The sequence below is a fragment of the Trachemys scripta genome, chromosome 3 (assembly GCF_013100865.1).
Source record: "Trachemys scripta elegans isolate TJP31775 chromosome 3, CAS_Tse_1.0, whole genome shotgun sequence".
Taxonomy (NCBI): domain Eukaryota; kingdom Metazoa; phylum Chordata; order Testudines; family Emydidae; genus Trachemys; species Trachemys scripta.
The window spans coordinates 122,886,577-122,904,872 of NC_048300.1; the positions used below are offsets into that span (position 1 = coordinate 122,886,577).

Sequence of the window (18,296 nt, forward strand, 5' to 3'; positions counted from 1 at the left end):
GGGGGAAGTGTCAGTGAGGACAGAAGAGACTCCTGTGCCATGGAATGGCCACTCAGAGACCAAGGTTTCAGTACTGAGAGGAGTTCTGTATCAGACAATTGGTATCAGATGAATTGAAGTCCCCAAAGGTCCCTCAAACATCAGAACTCTTGTGGTACTGAAAAAGAAGCTGTAGCCAAGGTCACAGTAGCTGGAGCTGACGGCATCAGCAATGATTGGCACCTGACAACACCTGCAGTAGGTCTATGTCTCCTCAGTACCAAGAGTACAGCTTGTACAGGCACCCCTAACTGAGCTGCTTGCATTGGTACCAATGGCTGGGTTAAGGTGCGTGATGGCACCAATGTCTGAGTAGAGTGCTTTGGCGTCGATGGAAGGGCTGATCCCACTGGTACCTTGTGCTTGCCCTCCTTACCGGTGGAGGATAGAGGTGCCCTATCAGAGGCACGCTTTCTTTCCTTTGAGTGCTGGGACTTCATGGGCCCGCTGGCACTGGAGGAAGCATCCTTGGCCTCAACTGTACCCTTGGAGACCAGGGCCCTCAATGGTGACCTATCTTTTTTGGAGCTGGCTCCTTAGAGATCGAGTCCATGCTCCTCTTTTTAGAAGTTCTGTCAGCATGTTCCAAAGACTTACCTTTCTTAGAGGAAGCATGCCCCAACATTGATGGGGTGCTGGATCTGTCTGGGAACAGATGTACAGGAGCACTGTCTCCTGCCCTGGCTCAGAGGGCAGTTGCAAGGAACATTCCATGGCCAACAGTCTTGGCTTTCGGTCCTTCTTCTTCCTACATGGAAGAAAGACTTCTGGGAGATGAGGGACTCTCTCAGCAACAGACATACTTTCAGTGCCCATCACTTGCCTCTCTTGCCAGGAAGCTATACTGGTAACGTTTCAAGCCTGACAAACCAGGCATATCCTGCCAGAAGAAGAAAAGTCTCCTGGGGGAAAGAAGTCCTCTCAGCTACACTATTACTAAACACTATCCAGTAACCTGCAACTATAAACTAACAAACTTTGAAGAAAGATAAAAGGCAGAGTATGCAAGTGGTCTGTCTCAGGCTGAGGCAGTAGAGAAGGTATTGAGGGTGGTTTGCCCGTGCACGCCTATATAGCCTCTGCTTCTGTCACAAGGAGGCATAAGGCACGTGCGCAGGCTGAATGGACCACTGCCAACTAGAAATCTCTGATTCAGAGCTAGAGAGGCACCTGAACTGAAGCACCCTTAGGGATGCTACTCAAAGAACAACAAACAGCAGTTCCTTTCTGCTGTAACCAAAAAAACCTAACTTTGCTTAACTACAACTGTTTACACAACACTGGGGAAAATGCATGAGTGAAGGGCAATGAGAAGGAACTGAGGGCCACTCATTATGCCCCCAGCTGGAGGCACTAAGACACATGGTAGATACACAGCTCCCAGTGGACGCTGCTGGCCAAAAGTATCCAAACAAGTACCCAGTATGCATTGCACCAACAGTGGACTATATAACACAACCACACACAATCAGCTATTCCAGCTCTAGTCTGGGCACTGATCCAATGGATCAGGGGCAGCCTTCTCTCCCCCTTTCTGCTGTGCATGACTAGTCCTATAATACTGAATTCTTCCTCTATTATTTCAAGGACAGAGCCAGGACTAGTCATGCATAACAGAAAGAGGGAGAAAGAAGGCTGCTCCTGATCCATTAGACTTGTGCCCAAACCAGAGCTGGAGAAAGCTGAGAGAGTTGATCACCAACTTCCCTGTGATAAGGATAAAGCACATCATCCCTCCAGCGGAGAGGAAAAATAATCCCCAGCCAAGAATGGGGAAGGTAGAGCGAGACTATCTGCCAGCAGCTTAGAGTAGGAGGCTAGAGTTGCCCCTCTCATCAATGAAGAGGGAAATCCCCAGGAGTGTGTAGAGAGGAGGGAAAGAGATGAGTTCCCTTTTTTGTGAAAAGGAGACAAATTCCATCTTACCCTTTAAAAATAATTCAAGCTTTTGTGCTTCATTTAAGAGCATCTTGTGAAAAGAACAAACTCCAAAAGTAACATTGCAGCACATTCTCAGCTAGCATTTGCTATGGAATTTTATGAACGAGAAGAAGTACCAAGCCCAAGTCTGTAGATAAACGTAGTGTACTACAGAACAATCTTCTTATAATGCATAGCTCCTTGCTGCCAGAGATTTCCCATGTGCCCATTGCTGGGGGGCATGGGGAGGGGAATCTAACAACTATAAGAAGTAAGTTTGGCAAACTATTCAAATAGTCTTTTTTCAGCTGTAAACTAACTTTTCCACCAAAGAAACCCCCAACAGAATTTAATTACTAGAAAAGCCACATTACATCAATTACTTGTTATTTTTTAAGCAGAGGTTTAAAGTGACATTATTCAAATACTAATTTTCTCAAAAGATAGTATTCAGTCTAGCTGTGAGATAAATTAATTTTATTCATTTTCCCCATAATGTCCAACATGCTTGCCAATGAAAATGTATAGGTAGCATCAGCAATCGTTAAATATACAATCTACATACAAAAATAATCAATCAGCACTTAATGGAGTTGTTTTCAATATATTAATAGCAAACCCTGTTTGCATTTACTACTACTATTTTAAAACAGCTGAAATATTCTGTGGTTTGTAGTAACAGTTTCGCAGCCACCAGGTTAAAATGAAGTAATAGTTATAGGCTGAAGGAAGGAATGGCGGCTTTGAATTCTGTTGAGAAGCTTCTGTGCTACAGGCTTGAACTCTGTTTCCCAATAGAGTTTGTGATAGTCCCTTAAATCACTGTCGAAGTTGTAATCCAATGCTAGTTCCTCATCTGTAACAGGGAAAAAATGTCAACAACGCTGAAGAATTAAAAACCCCTGTGTATTATCACTAGGGCATGTACAATTTTTACCTGTTCTACATTCATAGTTTACAAACAACTTTGAGTTAAACTAAAAACCACTGTCTGAAGAGCTTATTCTAATGGAAAAACATGAATGCATTTGGGCTCAGAAAAATGACCTCCCTACTGCCCACGTGTAAATGAGGTAGGGGACAATTGGGTTGACACATTAAAACCCACAGAAGAGAAAGGAGGAAAAATTGTGATGTGATAATGGGAACCAAGCTGTCCAATATCACAAGGTACACAGCTGCAGACAAGCCCCAGGTCTGCTGTTCCTTCAGGAACTCCTGCAATGGAGTAACTGAAGCAACTATGCAGAGTGAGGAAGTGCCAGGCTGAAGAGCCCTGCAGAGGCAGTTAGTAGAGCAACTGGGAAGAGGGTCTCGGGGGCAGCAAAAAAAGCACCTGTCCCTGAGAGAAGAGGTTAGTCACTGGATGGACTGTGACAGAGCCGCTGGAAAGGGGAGGAGAGCTGCTTCTGCAACTCAGAGTGCAAGGGTCTAAAAAGGGGCAGAAAAAAGGAATGACATTCCTTGCTACCGTCCTTCCCGACTCCTCTCTGCAGACTTTTTATTTCCCACTCTCCTTTGTCTACGTTATTATATGCATCTTCTTGCTAGAGATGGTTAGTGAGGCTAGTGAACTGTGGAGCAGCAATCACCTTGCTCCAACTCACAGGAGTCCAACAAACGAGGGGAAAGGGCTGGCCAGCCGCTTAGGTACAGTCTATTAATTGACTGAAGTTTCCTCCTACTTCCTGACTGGTAGAACCTTAATGCTGATAATCAAGGTGTATAATGGCAGGAGACGGTTGCAGGCCAATATTAACTCACTGTTGTCACTACCAAAATTCGATGACTCCAAACACACACCAGAAGCAGATCTGGTGCGTAAGAGTGCCATTTGTACAGTCACTCTTCTTATCATAAATTTGAGGAAGATTAACTTTCCAGTTAAATTTTGATTTAAATAAGCATCCTTACATGCTACAACTAAAATTGTAATTGCAGAAGGACACCCGACTGATAGCAGATGAACAAGCTAATGGGAGTAATCATGTATGGTGTCAACATCTTAATAGCTGGAGGAAGAAAATGTTAAATGAAAAGGAAAAACCCAGTAGCACTAAGAACGATCCAAAACGAAGATGCAGTCACCACTGGACGGCAGACCATTCAGGAATGATTGTGACTGACTAGTACGTTTGTGCTTTTGTTGGAGAAATGCTAAGAGGTGCACTATTGATTGTGCAATGAGTATTTTTAGACAGATGCCTTATCTTATCATGCAGTACAGTGCGAGCTATCATTGCACAGTACGGAAAAATGAAGCAAATAAATTACTTAGTAACTTTGCAGTAAACACAAACCACCACTTCTCACAGTCTAGAAATGTCCACAGCAGACTGTGGGGCATCTCACTTAGCAGGTCTTCCCAACTACCAGCCAATCCTGGCCTTAACAATATACAACTTTTCAAGAAATTAAAAAAAATTGTAAATCAAAATTAACCAAAACGTTTGCCTCACTTTCTTTTGGATTTTTTTTCTGTGTGTTTTTATTAAGGCAATTGGAAGAGGCTGACTCAGTGAGTATAATACAAAGCAAAGTAGTGAACATAAAATAAAGGGGTAAGATTAAGTACAGAAACTATGCACTATTACGTACAATTTGAAAACAAATGTATCAGGCAGTAATAGGATCTCGTTTATCTACATGCCACTAGATGTCATTTCTCTGCTTGTTTTTCTCTCAGACACAGGCCCTGGCATGGGGGGAGCAAGGCAGGGGTTACAGGGAGTCTTGAAAATATAGTGAGATAGGAGGGTGGACCATGGAACTTGTAGGTGGGAATGGGGGAGTGCAAGGAGCCCCTGGCATGTGCAATGAGCTCAGCCTACAGAAACAACAAAGTGTGCAACTCTCTAGTGCATTAGGGGAAATGTCTTATTCCCTTGTGCTGCCCAGTGGTCTCTGTATTCACAATCAAGGTTAGTTAAGCAGCTGAACGTCTGATCGAGTGCTTTTATAAATCCCTACATTGCTTTGGAGGGGAAGAAGGGCCCAGTTCCAGCGAAAGGTACTTTGCACTGTGAGTATATAGGGCAGTTGAGTCAAACAAGCAAAGGACTGTTGGTGAAAGACACTAGGTAGCTTACTGACTGGCAAAGCAGCTGAACTGGGACTGGAATGGCAATGGTACAAAAAGGCATTGGTGACTACCTATATCGGCCATGAAGGAGGAAAAGCATGGAAAAAACATGGAGATAGTAGCTGCTGTGAATGGGCAAAGGTCATTGAGTAATCCATGAACCGCTAAACTGTTTAAATACATTGCATCCCATGCACAGATACTTCCTTGGTTTTACTCCTGTCTTGTTCTGCTCGGAGGAAAAAGTAATGAGATTGTTAGTGCTTACCTAAAAATGATGCAAGCAGCACTAGGAGCGTATTGATATCTTCTTCTTCAAAGCATGATGCAGCACTTGTGATATTTTCACTATAGTTCCACAGCGTTTTGCATATCAAGCAAGCCAACTGCCAGTCTGTAGGCCCAAAGTCTCTTAAACAATCAACTAACCTGTTAGTATGAAAAAAAAAAAGTTTTAATGTTCTGTTCGATTTTATTCTCTCTTGTTCCATTCAAAATCAAGCCAGTCTTAAAACATGTGCAGACCCAGCCCCTTCTAGGGGTGCAGGGAAACAGGGGCATCAGCACAATACTAAGCTTAACCTTCCTCATTATACTGCCCCTTCTTTTTCAAGTTCAGTGAAGCCTGGCCGCACTGCAGATCACCTGTTCCTGCGTTGTGTTCCACCAGTGACATCACAGCCACTACAGAACTCTACCGCACAGCAAAGCCAGCACAGAGTGGATCAGATAAGAACAGATTTTTGCCCAAGAAGTGGCAGTTTCGAAAAGCTCTTTTTTACAACCAGGGTTCCAGAATTAAGCCACATCTACAATCCTGGGCAGGATGAACCTCGGAGGTAGGGGGAGGGGGACGCGGGGGAGAGAAGCTATAGGGGCATGACTGCCCCATAGCACCTCCTGCTGGACAAATGTGGCACTGTCAGCATTCCCTGAGGCAGGTTTCCTCAGCTCTCCATACACAGATCTGTATGGGAGATGTGGCTTAGCCCTGTGGCAAAAATCAAACACAGGGTACACCTTCCTGGGTAGCAGAAGTCCAACTAAAACGTCCCAACAAACAAAAAAGTTTCTTCTGCCCTTGAGGGCTTCTTTTCAGTCCACTCTCTGGGTCTTGTTCCATAAAGAGGACTACCTTTGAGAGTCTTTCTGGCTCTGGGATAGAGCATCTGGCCTCCAGGCTGGTTCCCCTGGAGTACTGTTCTCAGCCCGACAGGCTGTTCCTTGTGTCTTCCCCAGCGCTGATACAGAGCAATAGGCTCTCAGGCTGGTTCCACTCTGGAGTACCTGGCCTCTTGCAAACCCTGGTTCAGGGCTTTCCACAAAAGCCTCCCCATTCCCTGTAATTCCACTACAGACTGATCTTTCAGCTCTTTCATAAGGCCTAGGAGTCCATTCAGCTGTCACCTCCCTAGTCCTGTCCCCTCAGACTGGGAGGCAGCTAATTAATTATGGCACAGGTGTGTCTAGCCCCATCTCTCCTTAAAGGGGTCAATTACCTTGTGTGATAATCAATCCTGGGGAAAGAGTCATTCTATCTAGTTACTACTAATTGAAGAACGAGAAATCAGGATCAAGCCCTTTGCTTTCTTTCAAGCTATATATCAGAGAAGGAAGAGCCCCAGGATCCTAGAGAATCAGCATATCCGGCTACTCTCAGAGTTCAAGTTCCCAAGTTGCTTCTTTTGTGCTGTTTCCTGAGAGAGACAACACAGGATTTGGACCCTTATTTTCAGTTTTGATCCTGTTGGGCTTGCACTGTCTGAGGAGTGGAGCTTTGAAATTTGGGGTTCATTTGGTCCCACAACTCAAAGTGAAATTCATCTGAAACTGCTGAGCTGAATTCATATTAAAAGAGGTAAAACCTGTTGGTTTAGATGTGAAACATTAGCCCATGCTCACCACCAGTATTGGGCCCTGCCTATGACCAAGATTTCCATGTGAAGGGGGAATGCTGTGGGCTCGCAGGGCTGCACATAAAAGAAAAAAAAAAAGTTGCCAATAAACTGCAAGCCTGCCAATATCCAAAACAATTAACACTGCAGTCAATTGGATGGATTTGGTTCCAGGCAAAATATTTCCATTAATAGAAAGTTGTCATTAACAGACTTGCTGTTAAAATAGGAACCTGCAACCATCTACCATCAAAAAGTGAAAATAACTGTCAGCAAAAGCAAAAGAAAAAAGCACCAGGTTACCAGAGGTGATACTATGCAACATCAGCAGGCCAGCCTCGCTGTAAAGTGGCATTTTGGTGCTGGGCTTTTTCCAGTCCTTCCCCTGAAACCTCTGACTGAAAAAAGATGGGAGGCACACACAGGTGCTGTAAAAGCTATTAATCAACAGCTCTCCCAGATCTGTGATGCACTCCTGGAGCTACAAAATTGTACCTCCAATGATATGGTTTGCTCAGAGGCAAAAAGACTGCAAGAGAAACTGTCTACTTATTCTTTCATGGTAGCCCTCACTGTGTGGTACAAGGTGTTGAACAAAATCAGCACAATGAACAAGCAGTTTCAGGGAAATGATATGGAGGTTAGTATGGAATGCAGATTAATACAAACAGCAGCAGCAGCCTTCCACAATTATCATGAAACAGGTTTCGAAACAGCAGTTGAGAAACCGAAAGAAATAGCACCTGACTTGGATGTAAAATGAGCATTTCCATTTACTCACTCAAGGGGGAGAAAGACAGTTATCTGAAGATGGAGGAGCTGATGGTGAAATGGATACAAAAGGGAAGTTCAGGACTGATTTTTTAAAAGTCAGTTCTGAACATTGTCATTACAGAAATTTACAGCAGGTTTAAGGAATTTTTAGCTATGTATGACTTCTTACATATATTTCCTAAACTGGATGATGATGTTCGAAAAAGCATGTAAAGAATTGGCTCGCAACTGAAACAGACTTATCAGCTAACTCAATGGATGAACTTGTGACATTAAAACGTATTTTGAATAAAGATGAAGTAAAAACTCTGCGTTAGATTCTGAACTTTATCATTAAGAACAAACTGCATTTAGTATTTCTCAATGTTTACACAGTATCTATCATGTATTTATCAATTCCTATTACTGTGGCTTCAAGCTGAAGGCTCTTCCGCCAAGATCAGAAAGACTTATTTATAGTCTCAAATGTCACAGGAGAAATTGAGTGCTTTAGCTCTATTGTCTACTGAAAGTCGAGTTGGAAAGCAGGTGGACTTCACAGAACTGATTAATACTTTTGCAACCACAAAGGGAAAAAAAATGGTGTTGTAGTGATTCTATCTGCATACAGGGTGAACTATTTTACTTATTTTTAAATTTATGATTATTTACTTTGCCTATTTCAGGCCACAGACTGATTTCTGGTTTAACTGATCAGTTATGTAACTGATGGTAACCTGCAGTGGATTCTACATTATCTGATCAAGTGTTTTGCTTCTACAGATATATAATTTCAGCAGGTATCACCACCAGTTAGGATTAAAAAAAATAATAATAGGGTAAGTGGTAAGCCAACCAGTTGTCATTTATTTTTATCAGTATCCTATTGGGAAGGTCTTAGCTTTAAATACTGCTTCCTTTCTTTGTACTTATTAGTAGAACCATCTTGTCTATTTGTGGTGATGCCAACTGAAAAGTGAAAACTGTAGGGCACTTTATGACTTATCAATGCACAGATGAATCCACGGTTATTTTAATGATTGACTTATTTTGTAAAAGTGTGACTTTCTAATTGCTGAGTAGTTAGTAAAGGTTTTATTATTTCAAATTTTCCTATAGCACTTGCTGAAAAAACTAAAATACTGGTGTTTTGTTTGCTACATAAGCAGATTCCATTTGGAGGATTTTCAAAGAACAATATAAAACAGGCCAAAAAGATAATTTGAAGAGCAAGTACCATAAGACTCAAACAGTAATAGCAAAAAAAGGAAGTACCTCAGAAGCAGGAAGCCTACCAAACAATCAGTGGGGTCACTGGATGAGTGAGATGTTAAAAGGAGCACTGAAAGAAGCCAAGGCCATTGAGGAGAAGCTAAATGAATTCTTTGCATCAGTCTTCACTGTAGAGAATGTGAGGGAAATTCCCATACCTCAGCTATTCTTTTTATGTGACAAATCTGAGGAACTGTCCCAGATTGAGGTGTCAACAGAGGTGGTTTTGGAATAAAATGGTTAATTAAACAGTAATATATCACCAGGACCAGATGGTATTCACACAAGAGTTCTGAAGGAACTCAAATATGAAATTGCAGAACTACTAACTATGGTACGTAACCTATTATGTAAATCAGCTTCTGTACCAGATGACTGGAGGATAGCTAATGTGACACCAATTTTTTTTAAAAGGCTCCAGAGGTGATCCTGGCAATTACAAGCCAGTAAGCCTAACTTCGGTACTAGGCAAACTGGTTGAAATTATAGTAAAGAACAGAATTATCAGACACATGGATGAACATGATGTGTTAGGGAAAGATCATTACAGCTTTTGTAAAGGGAAACCATGCCTCACCAATTTATTACAATTCTTTGAAGGGGGTCAACAAACATGTGAACAAGGGTGATCCAGTGTATCTAGTGTACTTGGACTTTCAGAAAGCCTTTGACAAGATCCCTCACCAAAGGCTCTTAAGCAAACTAAGCAGTCATGCGATAAGAGGGAAGGTCCTCTTGTGGATCAGTAATTGGTAAAAATACAGGAAAGAAAAGGCAGTAATAAATGGCCAGTTTTCAGAATGGAGAGAGGTAAATAATGGTGTTCCCCACTTCAGGTGATCCGTTTCAGGGATCTATACTGGAATCAGTGCTGCTCAATATATTCATAAATGATCTGGAAAGGGGGTAAACTGTGAAGTGGCAAAGTTTGCAGACAATACAAAATTCCTCAAGATAATTAAGTTCAAAGCAGACTGTGAAGAATTACAAAGGGAGCTCACAAAACTGGGTGATGGGGCAACAAAACAGCAGATGAAATTCAATGCTGATAAATGCAAAGTAATGCATACTTGAAAATATTATTCCAATTATACATACAAAATTATGTGGTCTAAATTAGCTGTTACCACTCAAAAAAGAGATCTTGGAGTCATCATAGATAGTTCTCTGAAAACATCTGCTCAATGTGCAGCGGCAGTCAAAAAAGTGAAGTGAATGTTAGGACCCATTAGGAAAGGGGTAAATAAATAAGACAGAAAAAATTGTAATGCTTCTATATAAATCCATGGTACACCACCTCTTGAATAATGCATGCAGTTCTGCTCACCCCACCTCAAAAACATACATTAGAAATTAAAAGATACAGAGGAGGACAATAAAAGTGATTAAGGGTATGGAATAGCTTCTATATGAAGAGAGATTAAACAGACTTGGACTGTTCAGCTTGGAAAAGAAATGACTAAGGGAGGCTATGATAGACATCTAGAAAATCATGAATGTTCTGGAGAAAGTGAATAAGGAAGAGTTATTTACCCCTTCATATAACATGAGAACCAGGAGTCACCCAAAGAAATTAATATGCAGCAAGTTTAAAACAAATAAAAGGAAGTCTCTCTTCTCAATGCACAGTCAATATGTGGAACTTGTTGCCAGGGGATGTTATGAAAAGAATTGGATCTATCCTCCATGAATTTATCTATCAATGGCTATTAGCTACGATGGTCGGGGATGCAACCCCATGCTCTGGTTGTCCCTAAGCCTTGGACTGCCAGATGGGGGGACTGGATGACAGGGGATGGATCACTTGATGATTGCCCTGTTCTGTTTATTCTCTTTGAAGTGTCTGGCTCTGGCCATTGTCTGACCCATTATAGCCATTTTTATATTCTTCTGTAATTAAGCATATTTGTTAACTTGCTTTAAACCATGCACTTGCAGTTGGGGTTATCAGCCGAAATAATTCATAAATTAGGTGCAATGTATAAACTGTATCTCCCTTGCCTTTTAGTATGATAGATATAATAAACAACATTATCAATATTATAATTAATTCTGTTTTAATTTTGGATTCCCCCACCCCAAGTGTGACAGGGAAAATTATACTTAAAACAGCATCAGACTAGAGAGTCTTCATTCTTTATATAAATTATAAATCACAGCAAAATACTGAAATAGTAGCCAAATTTTAAACTCTTAAAATCCATAATTTTCCAAAGGTCTAATTAGCCTCTATGCTTCTGGAAGGTTGTTTTCTTAAATAATGACATCCAAGGCCCCCAAAATACCCACTCTTCCCACCCCAAATAATGGGACTATAGAACCAGTCCTTACTGCAGTACTTTGCATATTAGTTTGCACAATGCATTACAAATGTGCTGGACGCTATGGTAGAAGTGCTTCAGAAATCCTAAAATGCATTAGTAGAACCACTATTGTAAGTTGTCCTGTGTGTGGATACATCAGAATGGTTCTTCCAAAACCATTGGCTGCTGTGGCTGCTCTAAATGGTTAAAAATGATGCAACAAACCACTTTATGTAATGAAATTTCTGAAATGGCTTCCTCACTTAGGATAGTTGCACCCTAAGGGTGCCTTTACTGTACAGTTAGTCCAGGTGATTGGCACCCAGGTGTGAGCAGCCACTGCAATGCCCTACATGAGTTTCTTTGTCTTCACTGGTGCTACTGTCCCTTGTGTGTATCACTAGGATTCTGGGAGTATTTCCCAGGGTTCTTTGTACTGCAGGAAGCTGAGCCTCTGATTCTTTTCCAGTGAGTTATGGGACAACATGTCTGTCCTCCTGAGCAGGCCAGGGGAATTGTGGGAAGGCACTGGAGAACTATCAGTACTCAAATGTCTTAGCCTGTACCCTCAATGAAAAATATACAGGTTACCAGCCTGAATAAAAGCAGAACCCAGGCTCTAACCCAGGTGTCGGTAACCTTTCAGAAGTGGTGTGCCGAGTCTTCAATTATTCACTCTGATTTAAGGTTTCACGTGCCAGTAATACATTTTAACGTTTTTAGAAGGTCTGTTTCTATAAGTCTATAATATATAACTAAACTATTGTTGTATGTAAAGTAAATAAGATTTTTAAAATGTTTAAGAAGCTTCATTTAAAATTAAATTAAAATGCAGAGCCCCCCCGGACTGGTGGCCAGGACCTGAGCAGTGTGAGTGCCACTGAAAATCAGCTCGGGTGTCGCCATAGGTTGCCTACCCCTGCTCTAACCCATACCTCTATCTCTGCTAGCTATCATGGGTTCAAGGCACCACTAAGGCCTGGTCTATACTACCCGCCTGAATCGGCGGGTAGAAATCGACCTCTCGGGGATCGATTTATTGCGTCCCGTCTGGACGCGACAATCGATCCCCGAATCGGCGCTCTAACTCCACCAGCGGAGGTGGTAGTAAGCGCCGCCGACAAAAAGCGGCAGAAGTCGATTTTGCCGCCGTCCTCACAACGGGGTAAGTCAGCTGTAATACGTCGAATTCAGCTACGCTATTCACGTAGCTGAATTTGCGTATCTTAAATCGACTCCCCGCTGTAGTGTAGATGTACCCTAAGAGGTGTGAGAGGTTTGTGTGAGTGAATGGGAGTTGGGTTAGGGGCAACACCCAGGTAAGAGCCCAGGCTAACTTTGCAGTGAAGTCACACCCTAAGAGAAGGATGCAGCTGCCAGCATTACCACCAAAGCAGTGCTCTTCAATAAAATAGTCTGGACTGTAAGAGTTTATACAAGCAAGACAGTTCTTGCTTTAACAAGAGGTCTGGCTGGATGAATCTAGGGCTGGGCTAACTAGCTGCAAGAAGTTTGGAGTCCACCTTAAGGAGGGTTTTGATTAAGCTTTTACTACCTTGTTCTGCAAAACATTACTGAACCCTAAAGATATATTTATTTTTTAATCTCTTGCAATTCTTTTCATGTAAGCAATTTTTTCTAGAATGTCAGTTTTCAACTGGAAATGCGGTTCTGGGAGAAAACAGAAGTTGACAACTAAATAGGTTTTGTTCATGAATTGTTGTTGTTCCCGTCACTTAAATGTGCACTCCCTTCTCTCATCAGCAACCTTCCTTCCATAGATCAACCCTGCAATAACCTCTCCACAAACTGAGCTAAATGGGACTATGTGATGGACTTAACCCTATCACCTGGAAGGTAAGGGAGAGAACCCCACTTAGTCATGTGCCACACCTGGGTGGATGTGTGATTAATTAAGTGCCTCCTGGCTAGAGGAAGTGGAGTTATGCCTTATAAGTAGACCAAGGGGGCTCAGCTGTGCAGAAAGATTGCCAAGGAGATAGGTGTCTCTGGTGGAGAGAAGCCCTGGGACAGGGTTTAACAGTCAGGAAACAACAGAGGAAGAACACTACAGGACCACATTAGGCTCCAACTGGGCAAACCCTGAGGTAGAGCCAACAAGAGAATTACAGTGAAGCCTGAGAGGGGCTGAAGGATTATACATTTGAAAATTTGTTTGAACTTTCATTTGGGCTTGTTTGTGCTGCCCTGGAAGAGTTTTAGATTTTCATGTGACTTGGCTGGAGGGCGAAACCACAGAACATGCAGAAGGAGAAGATGCAGGCTGACAGAGAATATTGCAGGTTCCAGGGAGCCTAGTAGGTGCCAGATGATGACCCCATGCAATACTGCGACCAGAGAAGAGGGGGTGCCCACAAAAGTATGCTACTACAGGCTCTTTTGGGATTACATCAAAGCTGCTCCTTACTCTGCTAAAGGAGATGGTGTACGGTGATACATGGTACTCCTCCTATGGGAGGAGTGTACTATATCTAATGAATTTTGAACCTTCAGCAAGCCAAGGAGCAAGACATTGAAATTGGAGAATCAAACTCTAATCTATTGTGTGGCAACACGGAGTCAACCCTGAATGGTATCTCAATGCCAAAAAACAGTACACAAAATACATTATGCTTTCTTATTTCCTCCATTTGAAAGTTAAACAATAAAATTAGATTATTTGCCAATAACTGGAATGTTCTTATCAAATCATCTGCACAGTTCCATACTCAGACTTGGTGAAGCACTTGCATAACTCCAAAGAATGGGGAAAATATAGCAGAAATCCAGACAGGGAACAACTGCTTATAACATAGAATCATCATCTAAAGCCACTTCATTGTGATCAAGACACGTGATATCCCTGATCAGGATTTTTTCACCCGAACTTACTTCTTAATTCCTCCTTCTTCCTTTAGTATAGCCCGTTTGTTCTTATCCACAGTAAGGTTTAGCAGAACTCCACAGGCAGAAAAGCAGACATCTTGATGTTTGGCATCGAGCAAAGCAATCATGAACTTGTATACTGGATTGTACAGCAGGAAACAAAATCATCTTCAAGAAACATGGACTTGCACTGTACTTATTACATTTGTATGCTTAGAGGACAGTAAGAAGCATTTAACTGAAGCACACAGAACTACCTGAAAATGTTACCTGATGACATATTGTTTGTAATGTTGCTGAAGTAGTCTGAGATTGGATATCAGCCATAACCCCATGAAGTTTGAGTATGGAGGATTCCCCTAATCCCGCAAAAGGAATTCTGGTTGCCTTTTATATTTGTGTTTTCAGTTAGCAGTACTACATCCTGATATTGGAATGAATCGTAGGGGCAAAATTTTCAAACTGTGATACCTAAAAATTAGGCACATAAATCCATCTTTTGGGCACCAGAGGTGTTGAACTCCCATTTACTTCAGTAGGAGCTGCAGGTGCTTATCACTAGGGCTCCGTGTCTGTCACGGAGGTCGTGGCGGTCACGAACCTCCGTGACTTCTGCAGGGGCCAGTGGGGCTGACCAGGGCTGCCCAAGCAGTTGGCTCAGGCCAGCTGCTGGAGTGGCCCAAGTGACAGCCACACCAGCTGCAGCTGCTCCAGCTGGAAGCCCAGGGACCGCTGCTGGCTCCATGGCTGCTCCCGTGGTCCGTGGCCCCTGGCAGCTGGTGCCACTGGCCCTGGGCGCACCTCCCCCCCATATTTAATCACAGATATTTTTAGTGTAAGTCATGGACAGGTCAAGGGCCATGAATTTTTGTTTATTGCCCCTGACCTGTCCCTGACTTATTAAAAATAACATGACTAAATCGTAACCTTACTTGTCACCTCTGAAAAAAATCAAGCCACTTATATCTGGATGCCTAAAAGGGGGTTTAGGTACTTACTGTCAGGCACCGAAGTTTGAACATTTTGTCTGTTGGGCCTAGCAAGAGTTACATCTGAACATGCTCCTAGCCTGGGGCAGAGCTCCAGATAAGAGAGAAATGCCATTACAGGCCAAGAAATTTAGAGAGAGGCGGTGTTTAGTTAAACTTTTACAAGATACTTTCTCCAGATTGCAAAGATCTGGCATTTGCCCTAAAGCTCCTCTGCCATGAAGAGGAAAAAAAGTGATGAGAATGCTGGCATCTTACACCTCACCCAGAGGCAAAAGGGAGCTCTCTCTTGGTGAGGGTGACAAATGTTTTAAGATGCATGCCACAGAATGCTGTGCACACTGTCACATGTGGGAACCAGAGACCCACAAATATGAACCCTTATGAATATTTAAGCTGGAGTTTCATTTTACACAGAACTATTGAGGACATCTAGTCAAAGTGAACTTTAGGAATCGGGGGAGCCAGGGGAAAATTTCAAGACTATTTATTATTATTTTAAAGAACAAACAATTTCTGCAGGTGTAGATTTTTTTCCTTGGGTGAAGAAAAATGTATTCCCACACTCATTATCTAAGTTTTAATAACATTAATCTAAATTAAACCAATAAATGCTGTTTATGCTGTAGCTATAGGATTTTCAGTGCCATATTATATGCTTGTATGTTTCGAGTTATAGATGCTGAGTGGCACAGATGCCTATCTAAAGAGCTTACACAGAATCACTACTAATGCAAAAGTAACTTACCCTTCCTTTGTATGATGAAGTCACAGATTTCAAGGTATTGGGAAAGATTGCCAAAGACTCTAACAGCCTCCAGAATTCCATCCATATTGCTGCTCATTAGCAGCTTTAGAAGTACTATTTGTTTGCAGAGAAAAAAAAAGGTAGAGTTATCATTACTTATAATGTATATAGCACCAAATGTGCCACTAGGGTCTTTACAGATACACGGAGAACCCTTCAAGGCAGGATTCTCAAACTAAATGGACAAAGTAAACATGGGGGGGGGGGGCTGGATGAAAAGACAGGACAGACAGACAGAAAGGTGATGCTTAGAGAACATATATTGTTGGTTCCATTTTTAATCATCTGTTTAGTCAATACTTCCTTGAAAGGAGGAGTAGGGTTTGTGTTTTAAGGAGGGATGTGAAGGGGACAATGGGAAGACACACCCTGAACTGGCTCAGAGAAGAATTTCCAGACACAGAAGGTGGATTGGATCAGAATGGTATAAGACTATACACACAACAGTTAATTTGACAATGGGGGTGCAGTGAAGGGGGTAAGCGGAGGAGTGAAATGAGACTAAAGCATACGGATCTGGCAGGATCCTTTGAGGGCCTTTGAGACTTGTCATGGGGAGAAAAGCTGGTGAAGAGAACTGAAAAAGTGCTATGCATGGTTGGAGTGATGGGCAAGGTAGATTATTTTGCTCTGTTTTTGCTGTGATGTTTTGAATGGACTGAGGTGAGAATTCAGAAGGCCAAAGAGGAGGCAACTTCCATAGTGTAGGAGAGAAATTATCAGGGCCTGGAAAGGGGGATTTTGCAGTGGTAACAGAGAGAAATGAAGGATTCTCAGACATTCTAGTGGGAAAACTGCAGGATTTAGGGACTGTTTGTGGGAGAGAAGACAAGGAAATCACAGGGAATATCAAGATTGCAAGTCAGTCTCACCGGAAGGATGGTAAAATTGCTGACAGTTATAGAGAAGGGAGGGATAGATGATGATAAATGCATCCCTTATTCAGCTAATATTCCCACTGATGGCAATGGAAGTTTTGTCTTTGTTAAGGACTGCAGGACTGGATCCTTAATCACCCAAGATCTATCAGGGATGTTACATCTTTATATAAATACAATATTTATATTAAAAATACAAATCTTTTCTTAGTAACTAGTTTGTGCCATCAAAATATCTACATTTAGAGAGGTGGTACTGTTTAGCAATAATCATTCAACTACAAATCTTGCTTCCCCATCAACTCTCCTGTAAAACCGGATACATTCTAATGGTGTTAACAGCATTAAATGTCCAACCATTTTTTTACTCTCATTTTGAAAAAAAGTGAACTTAAATGTACACTACAGTTCCATGAATGAATAATGCTTTTCCTAAGTACAACAGATTGTCAATAAAGTGATTCTGATTACAGAAATAGAAACAGTAAGCTCTACATAGCATATGACAGTTCATATAGTATCTGCTCCCTGTAGGCAAAAAATGGTTACTAACCTGTTCTAACTGTTGTTCTCTGATATGTGCTGCACATGTCCATTCCACGACCCATTCTCCTTCCCCTCTATATCAGAGTCTCTCCAGTATGAAGGAAATGAGAAGGGTTGGGGGCAGCTCTGCCATTTATACCATCATACAGCAGCACAAGGCAGCAGAGGGCACATGCACCGTCCTGACAACAGTACATGAGTGTGCGCACTCCTGACGTGGAATGGATATGTTCAATACATATCAGAGAACAACGGAAACAGACCAGGTTTGTAATTTTTTTTTTCTTCAAGTGATTGCCCATGTCCCCTTCCACTTCAGGTGACGTACAATCACTTCAATCTGGAGGCAGGATTGGCATCTACATGAACAACAATTGAAAGACTACACATCTAAATCTGGTGTCATCTCTAGACCAGAGTTTCCCAAACTTGGGACGCCGCTTGTGTAGGGAAAGCCCCTGGTGGGCTGGCCGGTTTGTTTACCTGCCTCATCCACAGGTTCGGCTGATCGCAGCTCCCAGTGGCTGCGGTTCACCGCTCCAGGTCAATGGGAGCGGCGACCAGGACGTCCCTCGATCCACACCACTTCCAGCAGCTCCCATTGGCCTGCAGCAGCAAACTGCGGCCAGTGGGAGCCGCGATCGGCTGAACCTATGGATGGGGCAGATAAACAAACCGGCCCGGCCCGCCAGGGGCTTTCCCTACACAAATCGGCTTCCCAAGTTTAGGAAACACTGCTAATGAGAAGCAAAAGTTTGCACTGAAGACCAAGGTACCGCTCTACAAATGTATAAAATAGGCACATGGGCTAGAAAGGCTGCAGAGGCATGTGAGATTGGTTGAATGAGCTAGCACCCTATTTGATGGAGTCACATTGGTCATGTCATAGCACTAACATATACAAGAAGAGATCCACAACAAGGTT

General features: G+C 42.4%; 1 protein-coding gene across 3 annotated transcripts in view; it reads right to left on the bottom strand.

Moving 5' to 3' along the window:
* Nucleotides 1-2,419: 2,419 nt before the first annotated feature.
* Nucleotides 2,420-18,296, bottom strand: part of ARMC2 (armadillo repeat containing 2) — a 106,582-nt gene continuing 90,705 nt past the window's right edge. For all 3 annotated transcript variants that reach the window (XM_034765910.1, XM_034765908.1, XM_034765909.1), the window contains 4 exons: nt 15,888-16,001; nt 14,157-14,289; nt 5,310-5,470; nt 2,420-2,815 (listed from right to left, as the gene is read on the bottom strand). In XM_034765910.1, the coding sequence (XP_034621801.1) occupies nt 2,658-2,815; nt 5,310-5,470; nt 14,157-14,289; nt 15,888-16,001 (566 nt within the window). In that variant the 3' untranslated portion in view covers nt 2,420-2,657. The remainder of the gene's footprint in view (nt 2,816-5,309; nt 5,471-14,156; nt 14,290-15,887; nt 16,002-18,296) is intronic.